General features: G+C 39.3%; 1 protein-coding gene across 7 annotated transcripts in view; it reads left to right on the top strand.

Moving 5' to 3' along the window:
- Positions 1-18,164, top strand: part of sepsecs (Sep (O-phosphoserine) tRNA:Sec (selenocysteine) tRNA synthase) — a 67,084-nt gene that overhangs the window by 37,968 nt on the left and 10,952 nt on the right. For all 7 annotated transcript variants that reach the window (XM_072564339.1, XM_072564027.1, XM_072564191.1 and 4 more), the window contains exon 9: positions 556-647. In XM_072564339.1, coding sequence (XP_072420440.1) covers positions 556-647 — 92 coding nt within the window. The remainder of the gene's footprint in view (positions 1-555; positions 648-18,164) is intronic.

Raw genomic sequence — 18,164 nt, 5'->3', positions numbered from 1 at the left:
AGCTCTGATTTGTTGGATAGTTTTCAATCTCGCTGTTTCCTTGAATTTATATCTTGAATACAATGCTTTGAAAAGTGCTTGTCTGACCAACATACTACTTAAATTTTCCCTCCTATATTCTGTTCTGAAGGTAAAGTAATGAATGAGCAAGATTGAGTAGCCTGGTAACCCTGCTGCCACCACCAACACTATCTCCCCCCTACCCACCTCCTTTCTGTTCCCTATGTCATGCAAGGCCAGTGTGTGTGAGTGGATGAGGTTGGTTGACTGTGAGCGTATTGTGGTCAAGTTCCATCTTGTCACTATTTAGTAGTATCCATTGCACAATGACCATAACTGGCAGTTCTTTAATCTCCAGCAGAGGGATGTTGTAACCATTTATAGCATAATTGTTGACTTGGGTTCGCTTACACTTCCCAATACAGGAATTGAAAATGGAATCTTTCTGATATATGTGGCTTATAGTCATGACTGAAACATTGTTAGACCTGTATTTTCACTCATAGCATTTAAAAATAGTTAAGAATTGAAATTGTTTCCCATTTATATTTTTAGGCCGAGCCTCGGCATCGCCCTCAACAGATGTTCTTATCACGCTGCTATCGCTTGGTCTGAATGGCTATAAGCGTCTCTTAAAAGAAAGGAAGGTGAGTTTGTTGCTCTAGCCTGAAGCCTGTACCTACTCTGCATTCCTGTATATTTTTCATGTTTATATTTCAATGATCTGCAAATAGCTATCATGTTATAAATTTAATTGTGTTGCATTTTTTGAAAGAAACAGGTAATGCTTCAATCTTGGATAAGTTGTACCTTGAGGATTTCCTCTCCATTCATATTCTTTCTGATTTTGACATGCTCTTGCTCAGTTTTAAATGATTTACCATACTCTGAGATTGAGTGGCTGTTTTCTAGACTCCCAGCTCAGGGGAATCAATCCCTCAACATCTCTCTGTCACGCCTTATCTGCTTCTCAAAAACTGTCTCCACCTTTAATAAGCTCCTTAAAATATACCTGTTTACCACACTTTTGTCATACTTCTTAATATCACATTCTTTAGCTTTGGTGTCTAGTTTTGTCTGATTGTACCTGAGAGCCCCTTGCAATGTCTTCTTTAGGGTGGCATATTTCAACATTAAATAGTGGCGCATGTTCAAAGTTCCTGATTGGATGTAAAATGCTTTGGGAATGTCTTGAGGTTGTGAAAAGTGCTTTATGAATTCCAGCCTTTCTTCCCTTCCTTCCATTTATAATTAAAAGCTGTTGCTGCACCATTTGAATTGCTCCACCATTCAAGATTCCTAAGGGTTAGTTAGCCCCATCTTCACTTGGAGGCCCAGTCCTTCTCCAGAGTTTCTTTGGGTGACTTCAGTTGAAGATTCAATTGGATGTCGAAAGAGTGAAATTACGAAATGGTTAAACTGTTAACACAGTAATGTGGAAGCAGCATCTACTTCAGTTGCAAGTCAAGTGAGGGAACCCAGCTTATAAAGCAAGTTTGAAACCATATGTAATGGCTTTGAGTCTCTTTACTGGTCGATGTTCAGAATTCTTTTTCACAAACAACAGTGGATGCCACATCAGTTCTTAACTTTAAATCTGAAATGGATATATTTTTGTTAAGTAAGGATATTAAGGATATGGGTTAAAGACAGGTATGTAGAGTTAGGCCAGAGATCAACCATGATATCATTGAATGGCAGAACAGGCCCAAGGGGCTGAATGGCCTACTCCCATGTTCCTACATTCACCAAGCACAGCCAAAAGAAATTTCTAGGCCTTTGTCTTCTTCAAAGTGATTGTATTTCTTTAGGAATATGAGCGTCTTGTGTTAACACATTACACGGATTTTGTAACAATTGGAGATGTTCAAAGAGGAGATGGTTTGGCTACAGAGTCAATATATTGCTGTGAGGGGAAAGTAGGACAACCAAAGCTACAGTTAATTGAAACACAACATATAGAGTTTAAAGTGGGAGAGGAAATGAGGCTTATGACAAATGTAGGATTCATACTAGAGTGGAGAACCAACTCAATGTAGAAAATGCAGAGGAAATCTAAGAAGGAAAGAAAAGAGTAAAGAGAAATTTTGAGAATAGTTTGCCTTGTTTATCCTGAAGATGACCATGTTCAGCATTTGGGGGGTTGGGTAGGCTTCTGGTGGCTGACTGTTATAGTTCATAGTCTTCAGAAGGTTTTGCTGCAAAGAAGGTAGGATACTGCAGATAATGTTTCAATCTTGGATAAGTTGTACCTTCAGGATTTCCTCTCCATTCATATTCTTTCTGTTTTTGACATGTTCTTGCTTTTGAACAATTACTTCCATTTTGGTTGCATCAGACATAGTGATCCTGGGTGAGCTTTTCCCAAGACTCGAAGTAAACATCAAAACTATCAAGTGAAATCTCCAGAATGCATTGTGTTTTGTTTACACCATCGTGAGAGCATAAGCCAGACTGAAATACTCAAGATTTTTTTGGTATTCTGATTACATGACCTGCACAACTCAAGTTTAACTATTTCTACATGGTTATGAATGCTTGGTATACCAGCTTGGGTAAGCATGTCACTGTCTGATCGTTTGTCCTGCCATGTGACATCCTGGCTAATGGCAAAGTTCCTGTGCAATCCTAGTTGACAGTGGAGGTGATGGCCGAGTCATATGATCACTGGACTGTTAATCTGGAGACCCAGGTAGTGTTCTGGGGTCTCAGGTTTGAATCTCACCACAGCAGATGGTAGAATTTGAATTCAATAAAAATCTGGAATTAAGAGTCTCATGATGGCCATGAAACCATTGTTGATTGTCAGAAAAAAGAAGCATCCTTGCGGGAAGGAAATGTGCCATTGTTACCTGGTCTGTGACTACATGTGACTCCAGACCCACAGCAATGTGGTTGACTCCTAACTACCCTCTGGGCAATTAGAATGGGCAATAAATGCTGGCCAAGCTGTGCATGAACTTTTAAAACAAGCTGGAGGTCACTACCTGGTCAAGAGGCTCACTGAACTCTCAGTCTGTGTGGGAGCAAGAAAAGAAAGATGCCAAAATTATCCATCTGTACAAGGAAATTAACTTTTCAGGATTGTGACAATTATAAGGAATTTCATTCCTTTACAGTGCTGCAAAGTTTCCTCCAGAGACCTTCAGAACTGCTTAGAGGAATATTTTAACTAGGATTTGCCGTCAGAGAGTCTGTAAATATTTAGAAAAGGTTAAGAAATCACTGATGGAGTATCTGCTGTTAAATAGCTCCAAGGGAAGTGCCAAGAACAGAATATGGACCTCAACACCATATTTGTTGACCTGGCCATGGCCTTTGACACAGTCCACTGAGAGGTGATGATGAAATTCTGCTGCCCTGAGTGAGTTATCCTCATGGTCAGCAGTCCCCTTGGTGGTCTGCTCACATGCGCTCTGGAGTCTTCTGACTCAGTCCCAGTCACTAATAGAGTAGGGCAGGATATGTGCTAGCACCGGTGTTTCTCAGCATTTTGATACTCCCTGAGTACTTTGCATCTATCTTCACTAAAGAAGAGGGTGCTACCATTTAATGTGAAAGCAGAATCAAATTGCAATTTTGGATAAGGTAAAAATAGATAAAGAAAAACTTCTTATTTGGTTAGCAGTTCTCAAAGCCAGAAAGTTACCTGTTGGGTGGCATGTATCCAAAAATAATGAAGGAAGTAAACCTGGTGATCATAGAGCCTCTGGTGTGATTGTCTAATCCTCCATATATAAGAGTTTGGTCCAGAGCATTGTAAGTGTTACTATGGATTGTAAGTTTTGAACAACTATTTTAATAAAGGGCTTGGAATCAACCAAGTAAGGCCAGTCAGTCTAAAGACCATGCTGGGGAAACTTTGAGACAATGATTGGGAATAAAATTAATTGACGTTTCAAAAAGTATGGGGCTATCACATGACAACTAGCACAGATGTGTTTTGACTAAGTAGATTGAGTATTTTGACCAAGTAATGCAGAGGCTTGATGAGATTAGTAGTGTTGGTTTGATGTGTTGTGTGAGGAAGAGCCATCAAATAAACCTTTCAGCAATATTCAAGTCCTTGGATTTAAGGGGACAGTGGCAGCAGTAACAGAAAATTAACTTTGGGCCAAAAGGCAGAGAAGTAGTGGTGAGCAATTTTTATTTCAGATTGGTGGAAGGTATAACTAGTTGCATTTGCCAATGGTCAATATTAGGGCTTCTTTTTTTGATATATATATTAGTGTTTACAGGACATAATGCCAAAATTTGCAGATGACACAGGACTCAAAAATGTAATGAACAATGCAGCAGTAACAGACATCAGGAGAATATGGTGAAATAGGCAAATTCATGGTCTGAAATTCAATGCAAAGAAGAGTTTAAGGGATACATTTTGTAGGAAGAATGAAGCGAGGCAGTTGAAATTAATTTCTAATGGTGGTATTTTGAAACAGAGAGACCTAGAGTATATGTACAAAAATATTTTAAGGTGTCAGAATAAGTTGAGAAGACTGTTAAAGCATAAGTGATCCTTGGCTTTATAAATAGAAATATGGGGTACAAAAGCAAGGAAGTCTGGCTAAAAATTTGTTAAACCTGTAGTAGAAAAGAGTATTGTGTTTAATTCTGGGGACTGCCATTTGGGAATGAGGTCCAAGCTTTTCAGCGAGGAAGTGATTTATTTCAGCTGTAGTCCAGACAAAGGACATGGCTATATGGAAAGACTGTTGACACTGATGTTATTTTCCCTAGAGTAGAGAAAGTTACAAGGAGATTTGAAAGATGCACTCAAATTCTTGAATGGTTTTGATAGAGTGAATAGTAAAGATTGTCTCCGGTGGCACGATGGTCAGTACCCATATAATACAGATTTAAAGTGATTGGCAGAAGAAGCAGAGGCAACATGAGGAAATATGTTTTCATACAGCATGGTGTTGTGATTCAGAACACATTGCCTGAAAAGGCAGTGGAGCAGATTCAGACAGTAGCATTGAGAAGAGAAGTGGACAGATAGACAAAGGAGGAAAAAACAGGACAATTGGGAAGAGTTGAGATTAGTTGGATAGCTCAATTGCCATTTTTGCGATTATTAGATTAGATTCTCTACAGTATGGAAACAGGCCCTTCCACCCAACAAGCCCACACCACCCCTCCCAGACCCATTCCGCTACCCTTTATTTACCCCTGACTAATGCACCTAACACTATGGGCAATTTAGCATGCCAGTTTACCTGACCTGCACATCTTTGGATTGTGGGAGAAAACCAGAGCACCCGGAGGAAACCCACGCAGACACAGGAGAACGTGCAAACTCCACACAGTCAATCGCCCGAAGCTGGAATCAAACCCGGGTCCCTGGCGCTGTGAGGCAGCAGTGCTAACCACTGAGCTACCGTATCTTTCAATAATTTTCCAAACTCCAGTAATATATATTTCCTGATATTGTGATAATGGTGTTTCAGTATTTAAATAGTTGTTGCGCAGAATTAATGTCAATTATTCAAGGTGTTGTATTTATTTTGTCCATTTAGAACTGTGGAACATGACTAGGTCAGTTTCTGGTCACTGATAACTGGTCATATTCTTTAAAACTTGAAGATGAACAGTTTCACAGCTTTGGAGAAAGTGCAGATGCTGGAGATCAGAGTTGAAAGTGTTTTGCTGGAAAAGCATAGCAGGTCAGACAGCATCCGAGGAGCAGGAAAATCAATGTTTCAGGACGGAGCCCTTCATCAGGGCTCCTCCCCAAAACGCGATTCTCCTACTTCTCGGAGAAGACCTGCTGTGCTTTTCCAGCAACGTTGTTTCACAGATTAACCCATAAGATAACAGTCTTAGTTGAGGCTCGCTTGTGCAGGTTCCATATGTGCCATGATTTTGAGACCCCAATACACCATGGCTATGATCTGTTGGTCGGTTCACATGTAGGTGTTAAATATGAAGTATGAGCAAATGAAAAATATTCCACTATGAACAATTGTGATGTTAAGACATGTATTCAAGAAACAAAAATTGTCATGGACTTCCCATTATTTATTTGTTTACCAATTGTAAATTCAGAGAATCTACATGCCAAGCAATAGGTGACCATGAATAGCTTAAACTAATGCAATTTGTCAGAAAAATTTAAAATTATTAAACAACTAAAACAAATATGAGATGTTATGGACAAGATAATTATCAATCTTAATTTCACTAATTGGTAGTGTTTCAAATATATTTAGCTGCTTCGATGTAAAAGCTTGTAGAAATTAATTTGTCATGTTTATTCTTATTCCCTATTAGGACCATAATCTTTTATTTAAAATATGTAACTTTTATTTCTATAACAATATGGCACATCATATTCAGATTCAGCAGGCAAATTTACTGCAAGTGCAGGGGCTTTACTTCATTGAAATGCTGGCTTAGATTGGTTATCACATAAATCCTTTTAAATGTTGCAGTAGTATTTATGAAATGTTGCAGGATAAATATGAACAAGAATATTCGATTGTATTCAGAAATTATTTTGATATATTAATCTCGACAGGTGCCTAGAGTAACACGGTGGCTCTGTCATATCAGTGTTTTTTATTAGGGAAAAAAATTGTCCTTGACAGCTGTTTCAGATTAATAGGCTGAACTAAATGCTCAAGTGATGAGCTGTTGCATGCTGTTCTATTGAGAACTAAACGGTACCTTCCTCTTCTGAGCTACACAAAAGAGGAAGGTCCTTAGTTCTGTCCTATCGGTTGATCTTTCGCAGGGTACAGCTGGGATGCTACATCTGGTATCACTGTTCCTGGGTTAAGGAGGAAAACAACATTTTACAGCTTCTTGTGCCTGATAATTCTCCACTAGGCTCTGACGATGTGTGTGGCATGTTGGATAAGACCAAGCTTAGTTGCATGACTTCTCTATGTTACCTTTGTGACAAGCACTGTCCAAGATCAACATATGGAACAGCCATTTAGTTGTGCTACTGAAAATGCCAGGGACTTATTGAACCAAAATATTCCTAGAAATAAGGAGTTAATGCTATCATGAGAGGAGTGAGAAAGAAGGAAATAACATTGGCTGAAGAGTGAGCTTAAATTTTCGAGGCTATTGTAATTTCAGTCAGACTCTATTGAGGTGAAATTATGACGGGACAGATTAATATATTCAGTGTATTCGTAGCACTTGGGGCACTTGGGGCTGTTTTCATTGGAGGAGAGAAGGTTTAGGGGTGACTTGATAGAGTTGTACAAGATGATTAGGGGTTTAGATAGGGTTGACCATGAGAACCTTTTTCCACGTATGGAGTCAGCTATTACAAGGGGGCATAGCTTTAAATTAAGGGGTGGTAGGTATAGGACAGATGTTAGGGGTAGATTCTTTACTCAGCGAGTCGTGAGTTCATGGAATGTCCTGCCAGTAGCAGTGGTGGACTCTCCCTCTTTATGGGCATTTAAACAGGCATTGGATAGGCATATGGAGGATAGTGGGCTAGTGTAGGTTAGGTGGGCTTGGATCAGCGCAACATCGAGGGCCAACGGGCCTGTACTGCGCTGTATTTTCCTATGTTCTATCTGTGATTGATGGATTGCAGTGGCAGTTGTCACCCTGCCTCCTTCACAGTTAGATGGCTTTTGTCACTTCGTAACCAAGTTCACTTGAAGAATGGGCACTTGGATCAGAATCTTATTTGTAGCATAATCTATTGTATTCAGGAGTCAATTCAAAGGAAAATGAGAAAGCAAATTAGATTGTTCTGATCCCAGCTGATGTAATTACTGAATAATTCAGATGCTAGACTGAAATCTGTCTTTAATAATCATGCTTTGTTGTGTTTTGGTTTTAGTGGCTTGGTCTCTCACTGAAACAGAAGTACCAATGTTGCAGACTTGTTGTAACAATAAATCAGAAGTTTATTAAGCAAAAGGAATAAAGATAAAATGGAATAAAGAAGATTATTTACTTAAAACACAAGCATGTGGTGAGATAATCTCATTAATCTCAGAAGCAATACTTCATAGATCCCAAAACCCCCCCAGCAGAAAATCACTTTTAATAACATCTCAGTGACTTGAAATTGACTTGAAACCCTAATGTGGAAAATCTGAGAGCTTTATAACCCATTTTAAATATTCTCAGCTTCAAATAACCTCTTCAGGTTTTGTTCAATCACTTCTGATTTAGGACTACCACTAACTCCTTACTTAAGGCAATCTAGTGTGAACAAATCTAATTATCTTCTTCCTTTCTCAGAACTAACTTTACATATAAAAAACTTCTGTATAACTGCCCAAAACTGAAAGTGTCTCTCTAATTTATGGGTGCCTCCCCTGCGCTAATAAAATAGTTTAGAAATGTCTACAGAAACCTTGAGGCACAATCATTTATCTTGCTAGGTTGTAAATGCTCCTCAAGTCAATAAAAAGCTTTTAGGTCTGAAAACCAATCCTTACAAACTGTTTTATCAAAAAAAAATTGCCATGTTTGGAGAAACATTCACAAGTCGTAGATCAAAGTTCCCACAGTGCAGAAGAGGCCATTTGGCCCATCGAGTCTGCACTGACCCTCTAAAGAGCATCCCATCCAGACCCAGACCCCACCCTATCCCTGTAACTCCATACATATCATGGCTAATCCATAAACCTGCATATCCATAGGACATTACAGCACAGTAGAGACCCTTCAGCCCTCGATGTTGTGCCAAGCTATGAAACCAATCTGAAGCCCATCTAACCTACACTCTTCCATTATCATCCATATGTTTATCCAATGACCATTTAAATATCCCTGAAGTTGGCGAATTTGCTACTGTTGCAGGCAGAGCATTTCATGCTCTTTCTACTCTCTGAGTAAAGAACCTACCTCTGACATCTGTCCTATGCCTATCACCCCTCAACTTAAAGCTATGTCCCCTCCTGCTTGCCATCACCATCTGAGGAAAAAGGCTCTCGCTGTCCACCCTGTCTAATCCTCTGATCATCTTGTATGTCTCTATTAAGTTACCTTGTAACCTTCTTCTCTCTAACGAAAACAGCCTCAAATCTCTCAGCCTTTCCTCATAAGACTTTCCCTCATTATTAGGCAACATCCTGATAAATCTCCTCTACAATCTTTCCAATGCTTCCATATTCTTCCTATAATACGGCGACCAGAATGTCCACAATACTTCAAGTGCAGCACCAGAGTTTTATACAGCTGCAACATGATCTCATGGCTCAGAAAATCAATCCCTCTACCAATAAAACCTAACACAGTGTACGCCTTCTTGACTACCCTATCAACCTGGGTAGCAACTTTTAGGGATCTATGCATATGGACACCGAGATTTCTCTGCTCATCCACACTACCAAGAATCTTACCATTAGCCCTCTGTATTCCTGTTAGTCCTTCCAAAGTGAATCACCTCACATTTTTCCACATTAAACTCAATTTGACACCTCACAGCCCAGCATTGTAGCTTATCTATGGCCCTCTGAAACTTGCAATATCATTCTGTGCTGTCCACAACTCGACCAAATTTAGTGTCATCCGCAAATTTATTAACCCATCCTTCTATGCCCTCATCCAGGTCATTTATAAAAATGATAAACAATAATAGCCCCAAAACAGATCCCTGTGGTACACCACTAGTAACTGAATTCCAGGCTGAACATTTCTCATCAACCACCACCCTCTGTCTTCTTATAGCTAGCTAATTTCTGATCCAAACTGCTAAATTACCCTCAATCCCATGCATCTGTATTTTCTGCAACAGCCTACCATGGGGAACCTTATCAAATGCTTTCCTGAAATCCATATATACCGCATAACCACTTTACCCTCATCCACCTATTTGGTCACCTTCTTGAAGAACTCAATAAGGTTTGTGAGGCACGACCTACCCTTCACAAAACTGTGTTGACTATCCCTAATCAAATGATTCCTTTCCAGATGATTTTAAATCCTACCTCTTATAATCCTTTCCAACATTTTACCCACAACTGAAGTAAGGCTCACCAGTCTTTAATTACCAGGGTTATCTCTACTCCCCTTCTTGAGCAAGGGGACAACATTTGCTATCCGGCAGTCTTCTGGCACTATTCCTGTAGACAATGACAATGTAAGGATCAAAGCCAAAGGCTCTGCAATCTCCCCCCTTGCTTCGCAGAGAATCCTAGGATAAATCTCATCCAGCCCAGGGGACTTAGCTATTTTCATGCATTCCAGAATTCCTGGACACAATGGAGCAATTTAGCACAGCCAATCCACCTAACCTGCAGATCTTTGGGCTGTGGGAGGAAACTGGATCACCCAGTGGAAACCCATGCAGACACAGGGAGAATGTGTAAACTCCATACATACAGTCACCCAAGATTAGAATCACACCTATAACCCTGGTGCTGGAAGGCAGCAGTGCTAACCACTAAACTACAGTGCTGGCCCTCAAGTTGATTATTAATTCCTTCAGACACACAGAAAAAAAACATATGTCACTACTTCAAAAGTCAAAAATCCAAACTAAATACAAATCATACTACAAATATCTATAAATTCTACAGCCTACATCACCGAATGAACATCTTAAGCTTTAAGAGAAGAACTGTCAGGATGAGCATAAGGAGATTTTAATAGTCTTTATTTCTAGTAAACTGTTTAAATGATCCTTCTTAAAAAGAAAAGTATAATTGTTTGCATGCTGCGAAAAAGCTTCAATTCTGCTTGATAGAAAATGACTGTCACAACTGGAAAGATTAATGCACTGCAAAGTTTGCTGATTTATGGCAGCTGTCACAGCACTTTACTGCATTCACAGCATTCTGAGCTGTGTACTGATGCCTGACTAGTTGCAGGTCAAAATGCTGAAAACAGCACAAAGGAAATACTGCACAGGTGCAAGCACGACCAGGTTGTCTGTCAGAGATACAGAAAGCTTCGAATAATATCCCAGTAGCCTGTGACAATGTAAGGCAAGAAGCCAGTTATTAACTTCACGTAAGGGTAATCTATATCTTTCCATGCTGGACAATTGTATGCATCTGTGTGATCATGCACCTGAGCTCATTCAAGCAATGAATTTACCCATTAATGATAAATGAGGAGAATAGGATTTCAGTATTTGGATGGAATCTTTTGATGGAGATGGAGGTCTCAGCCAGTGGCTGTGTTGTGCCTTGAGAACTCAGTGCTGCCTGTTGGAGGAAACCTACTGACTGCCAAACAAGCACTTGACATGACAGTGATGCAGCTTCTTGGAATCAAGGATCTTGGGAGCAAATATCCCTCCTTCTGAAAACTCCCAGCCAGTCGAGACCTTTAGTTCTGTTAAACGTTAGAACCATTGGGAGGCAGTGGCAGTTGCCAGTACGGCACCCACCTAGGAGCATTGCTGGAACCCTGTCTAAAGGTGAATACTGTTGGGGGGGAATCGTGGGGGATGTGTGCAGAGAGGCTTCAGCAGAAGGAAAAGGGACTAGTTATCAGTGTAAGTATTAACACCCCCACCCGCTTCCTTCCTGATGCCAGAATTCCTCAATCAGTCAGTAAGTATTGTGAACAAGATATTCCCACTGGAGCCTATAAGCAAATTTGCAAGGGTCTGCTTGTTGTGCCTCCTGTTAACCACTTAAGGCCTTAACTGGAGGTAAAGATCAGCTAGCCAATCACATTAAATGCACTTCTATCATTAACTTTGCCACAGAGGAGGGCACAAGATTCTGCCCTTCATTTATATATGTGCGTTCCAATTGAATAATGATAATTTTTTTATCAGGCGACTGCTGTTTCATACACAGCATCATATTTTCAAAGCTTAACGTAGTGAAAAGAATTCTTGCTGCTTTGATCCATAAACCTACCTGGATGTTAATTCCTGTTGCTTCTCATTTGTGGCGACATCTGCTGTCTGGCTGCCTTTATTCATGGGTGTTCAAGGGTAGACTTAGTATGGGGCTGCATACACTCAGCTGCCACCATGTTTCCAAGTATCATTCTACATACCATTTCAGAATTTTGTGGTCATTAAATAAAATACCCTGCTCATGAATGGTGAAACTGGAATATGTAAAACATTTCACAGTGTCAAATGTTTTTTATAAGATGTATATTGAATGAAATATAATTGGCTGTTTGAATTGGATTTTGAATTAACATCTTGAAATGAGTTAGAAAATATCCCTCAGTGTTGTATCTCTGGAACTGTGCCAATGCTCCATAAATTAGGTACATTGTGGAACATGGTAAAAATCAAATTGCCATTGTGATTATTGCAGTGGGGTAGATGCACTGCAAACACATCCATTTATCTTATGTCATTCCATTGAATTTCTATGGAGAACAGATATCCTAATGTACAGAATAGTCATTACCATACTCCTGTGCTGAAGTGAGACCTGGATTGTGTATCAGAGATACTGAATACTAAAAACGTTCCACAGTAATGCTCCACCACATTTTCTGGATTTACTGGGAAGACCATCAAATAAAAACTAGTGTCCTTGTTGAAAGTCACGTCTACAAGCATTCAAACAAAGTTCCTGCAAAGCCAACTAGATTAGATTGGACACCGGTGTCTGAATGCCATCTCTTGCATTAGGTCTTGTTTTCATCCAATTCTCAAATGTATCCAGAAGGCGTTAAAGAAAATGCTACAAAGACCCTCAGTAGCTCTCCTTGAAATGTGACAGCATTCTATTAATGGCTGTGAGGAGCTTGCTACACATTGTTCAAAATGGCAACAGCTTGTTCATTAAGCTGCAGGAAGTGAAATAAGAGAAAGGAAATTCTGCACTCTGTGATGCACTAATTCATTTTATATCCTGCCCCAAGTGCCCAAATATCTTCAGGTTGAGAATCTGCTTGTTTAGTAATATGATTCACAACAGAAACACATGACCCTGAGTAAGCATCAACTGTGAATTAGGGAACAGTTGACAAGTTAAGGGAGCCACTTCAGTAAATTCAGTAAGTATGGAATATAGAAATGGAACAGTTATTTGTGTAGTAAGGTAAGTACTATATCATTTCTTATATTGGTCCCAGTGAATAAAGAACATGTTTTATTTTCCCAGATTTCTTAGTGATTTACCACTGCCTTTTTTTCCCCCAAAGCCTTGAGACACAGAACTTTGGCTCATGCTTTTGTGAGACTCATGCTTTTGTGATGGGAAAGCTTCTAGAGAATTATTCAGGGTAGAGTTAATAGTCACATGGAAAAAGGTAGTTTGATTAGTCAGCACAAATTTCTACATTGGAAGTCACGTTTAGCTAATTTGCTGGAGTTTTTTTTTGAAGAGGTAATAGAAACGTTTGCTGTGCTGTAGGTAAACCTTCAGAAAATGTTTGATACAGTGCTAAACGTAGACTTGTGAGGAATATTACAGGTGATGGTGTAAAAAGGTCAGTAGTAACATGAATACAAAATAAACTGAGTGATAGGAAACAGAGTAATTTTCAGGTTGGATGATGGTTTGCAGTGGAGGTCCACAGTGGTTGGTAATGGAACAATTTCAAAGTTTGCTGATGACAAAAACTTGGAAGAATTGTAAACTATGAGGAGGACAGTGTAAAACTCCAGAAGGATATAGACAAGTTGGTGGAGTGGGCAGATATATGGCAGATGAGGTTCAGTGTAGAGAAGTGTGAGGTGATGCAACTTGGTCAGAAGAACATTGACAGACAACATGAAATAGGTCATACAGTTCTAAGTGGGTGCAGAAGCAGAGGGACCTGACTTTCAATGTACACACATCATTCAAAGTGGCAAGACAGGTAGAGAGAGCAGTATGTAACGCATGAAGTATTCTAGGCTTTATTATTAAGGGTTTGGAGAACAAGAGCAAGGAGGTGATGTTGAACTTGTATAAGACACTTATTAGACTTCTGCTAGAGTACTGTATACAGTTCTGAGCAAAACATTATAGAAATGATATGAACACATTGGAGAGAGTGCAAAAGCAATTCAAAAGCAACAGTTCCAGCAATGAGGAACTTCAGTTATGGGGATGGATTGAAGATGTTGGAACTGTTCTCCTTTTGAGAGAAGAAGGCTAAGAGGAGATCCACTTCAAAATCAGAAGTGGACTGGACAGATGAGATAGCGAGAAACTATTCCCAATCGTAAAAGGAACAAGAACAAGGGGGCATAAATTTAAAGTAATCAGTAAAATAAACAAGTGTGAAATGAGGGCGAACCCTTCCACTGAATGAGTACTTAGGGATGGAGTGCACTGTCTGAATGTGGTGGAGGCAACTTCATTTGAGGCATTCGAGAGGATATTGGATGATTATTTGGATAAAGATAATACACAAGGAAGGGGGAATAAGCAAGATTTTGGCACTAGGTAATAGTGCTCATTTGAAGAGCAGGTGCAAGCATGGTGCACTGAATTGCCTCCTTCTGTGCTGGAACACACATGATTCTGTGATAAGCAAACTTGTAAGGAGCTAGAACTGCTGCAAGATTGAAAATACGAAACATTATAAATGGCCTTTCAACAATAAATAAGGCAGAAATTACATTTAGACGGGCTTATGACTTAAATAGAAGGAATATTTCATTAGGTTTTAACCAAACTTATACCAAATAATCCCATTGCATCAGAAACTGCTGGGTAAGATTTCCACTGGCTTTTGTTATGCTATTAATCCATTCATTATATGCATACTTACAGTTTCTTTTCTGAGCACAGAGAAATCTTTCCCCATAAATCCTTTAAAAATTTAACTTTGAAAACCTTTTGTTTTGCATGAAATACTGGAGTTGGCAGTTCTGAATGGCAATTACCTTGCAGCATAGAACTCATGTTCTAAAATACAACAAAACTGTACATTATAGCAGAGATATTTTTGTAAGATAAATCCAATAATTTTTGCACATCTCTTTTCTTATTTACTTTTTCCATTCTTATTGAACAGTGGGAGACTATTTTTGTTAGTTTTGCACTTTTTATTAATTTGTATTCAGGAAAGTCTGTGTCCATAATAAACAATTTCCCTTGTTCTGTTTAAACTAGATCAATTCAGTTTGGCTTGTGGAGGGATCCTATTAAGATAAAATGGCACAATTAGATTAATTTTCTAAGTCCCATTAAATGTTCATTAACAACGTCATTTACGCAGATGTCTTGTAGTCAGACAGTCACCATTCTTTATTTAGAATTCATGGAGATTTAATAGTGTGGAAGCAATAAACAGTTGCAATGAAATGCATATTTATTAAAAAAAATTAGCAGTTACAGAGTTAACAGTAAGGAATGTGCACGGCTGGGAATATTGTGCAGAAGATTTATGAATCTAAAAAGTGATTGATTAGGATGTTTTAAATATGGCTTATGAGGAATCTATTCATAGAAATAATCCACTAAGAGAGAAAAAACATTCAATGGTATCTTAGTTGAGGATTTTGCATTCTGTGAATTTGGGAATGTGACATGATCAGTGCCATGACTAATTTGATATAAAAAGTGTCAGAATGATGTAGATATGCATTTTTATTGTGCATGTAAGACAGTCAGTAAAAGCAGAGTTAAAAATCACACAACACCAGGTTATAGTCCACAGGTTTAATTGGAAACACACTAGCTTCCAGAGTGCTGCTCCTTCATCAGGTGGCTGAAGGAGTAGTGCTCCGAAAGCTAGTGCTTCCAATTAAACCCTGTTGGACTATAACCTGGTTTTGTATGATTTCTAACTTTGTACACCCCAGTCCAACACCGGCATCGCCAAATCAGTAAAAGCAGAATTTGTCTAGATTTGAACAAGAAAGCCAATTTAGTTTGGTCACTTTGTGGAAATTGCTGAACTAGTAACGTGACCTAATGAAATATACCCATAATCGGGGCAAACAATTAAATAAAAGTACACTGTACATACAAAGTATTTGCAAACTTGCGCAATTGAGTGCTATTTCAGTAATAATACAAGATTAAGTCACAAATCTAAATTGTGCCCCCAAACCCAGTATCTCAGCTTTACAGTGGCAGGATTCAAGGCAGCCTGTTAGTCACTCATGCACTGTTTTCGGAGGCAGCTATCCACTTAATGACTGGCTACCTCCACTGAAATCGAATTTTGGGATCCCTCTTGCATGGAGCCTGGAGAGTAAGGATTAGACTAGGGAAGAGCAGGTCTGTTTTCTGTGCATTTCCTTTGAGTAGTCAGGAAGAACCCTCTGGAGATTTCAGAGGTCCACATAGTTATAATTCCAGGATACCTTGGGGCTGGGTCATAGATCTTTTGGGTTGCGTCAGCCGTCCTTTGGGGATGGGAGTCGGGGATCATTTAGAAAGAAGTCACTTGCCCTTTGGGACAGTTAACTATGGAGAAGATTATATGTAAAAGGTACATAAAACCCTTGGAACTATCCAGCTTGCAAAGATCCATCAAGAAGTACTTAAAAGCATCCAAGTGTAAAGAACTGTCACCAGTGTCAACCTATCAAAGAATGTCAGAATGCATTTTTATAATGAGAATGATTTTCTCAATAAAATGTAGTTTGCAGCATAGAAATTTTAAGTAATAAAATTATATTTTTTTCTTCACTGTGCCTGAGTTCTTGAGGCTATTCAAAGAGTTGGCATAGTAGGTGAAGGGGCAAAGTGGTGTTGGTAAAAGAAGGCACTGAGTTGGTATTGGGGCCATGGGGGATGGTTAGAGGGTCGTTTGGTACTATAGGACATATGAGAGATTAGGACTTCTTTAGATTTCTAACGTTTGGAGATGAAAGGTGCTCAGTTGGATCTGGACCTTTTGGACCGTAAAACGTGGGAGCAGAAGAGGCCTTTTGGCCGATCGAATCTGCTCTATAACTCTGTGCGATCATGACTGATCTGATTATTGTCAATTTGACTTTCCTGCTTTATCCACATATCTCTTCATTCCCTTAATGATCAGAAATCGGCTTTTCTCGGCCTGGAATCTACTTCTGTGGTAAAGAAGTCCACAGATTCGCCACCCCCTGAGTGAAAAAGTTCTCCTCATCTGTATCTTTAATAGACACTTCTGGTTGAACTAAGGAAATCTTTGTGATTATGAACCATAGCACCACAGAAATGATACTGCACAATTGGCCCATCTGTCCATGCTGACTCAAAGACACCCTAATGCCCTTTCTAATTCTATATTCTAGCACACAGCCCTGTAGCTTACAGTACTTAAGATGCAGATCCAGGTACCTTTAGAAGAGTTTAAGATCTCTTTCCCCATCACCAACTTAGGCATGAACTGCAGAGACCTCCCACCCTCTGTGTAAAAAGGTTTTTCATCATGTGCCCTCTAATCCTTCTGCCATTTAACTTGAATATATAATGCCTGGTTTTTGAACTCTCTGCCAAGAGAAACAGATTCTTCTTCTCTGGTCTATCTCTACCTCTCTTGATTTTGTATACCTCAGCCATGTCACCCATTAGCCGTGTCTGTTCCAAGGAAAACAGACCCAGCCTCTCCAATTTCTCCTCGTAACTAAAATTTTGCAGCTCTAAAAAAGCTTGCTTGCATGTAAAAAGTCCATACAATAAGTCCAAACTTACAAGAACTTGTCAAATGTTGTCAATTAAAACAAAATGTGGTAGTGAAAATAAATGGTGCAAGGTATTTCGGAGTGCCTGTTCACATATATCCATATAGGATTTGTGCTGCATTACTGATTTCTCAAACTGTTGAATGGAAACATTTGCTGACATAAAGAATGAAGCACAAATAAAATGAAATACTTAAAGGACTAGATGAAGCAATTTCAGTGAATTGGATTTTTTCGTATCAGTCTGTTTTTCCAATAGTGCCATCATCAATAGACTGATGGCCGGGACCTTGGGTTCATGTCACATTACAGTTGGTCACCATTGCACTACACACACACACACACACAAACAGATATTCCTACATATACACACTCTCACATACACACAGACACAGGTACACACAGACGTGGACACAGACACCCACACACAGCCTTATAGACACACACACTCCCACACTCACACATGCACCCCCTCACAGACTTAAGACACTCTACACTCACTACACACACACACACTTTCTCACACACTCAACCCCCACCCCAGACAGACACACACACACAGACAGACAAAGACCCACAAGCACACATATATTTTGTGGGGTGAATTTGTACTTGCAGAGTTACATTGTACTTTGCTCAAAAACTGCATGCATTCATGTAGAACTCTGAGCTCAAAAACTGCATGAATTTATGTAAAACTCTG

This window comes from Chiloscyllium punctatum, chromosome 1, assembly GCF_047496795.1.
Source record: "Chiloscyllium punctatum isolate Juve2018m chromosome 1, sChiPun1.3, whole genome shotgun sequence".
NCBI classification, from domain to species: domain Eukaryota; kingdom Metazoa; phylum Chordata; class Chondrichthyes; order Orectolobiformes; family Hemiscylliidae; genus Chiloscyllium; species Chiloscyllium punctatum.
Note: the sequence above shows the minus strand (reverse complement) of the source record. Positions and strands in the feature narration are given on the sequence as shown.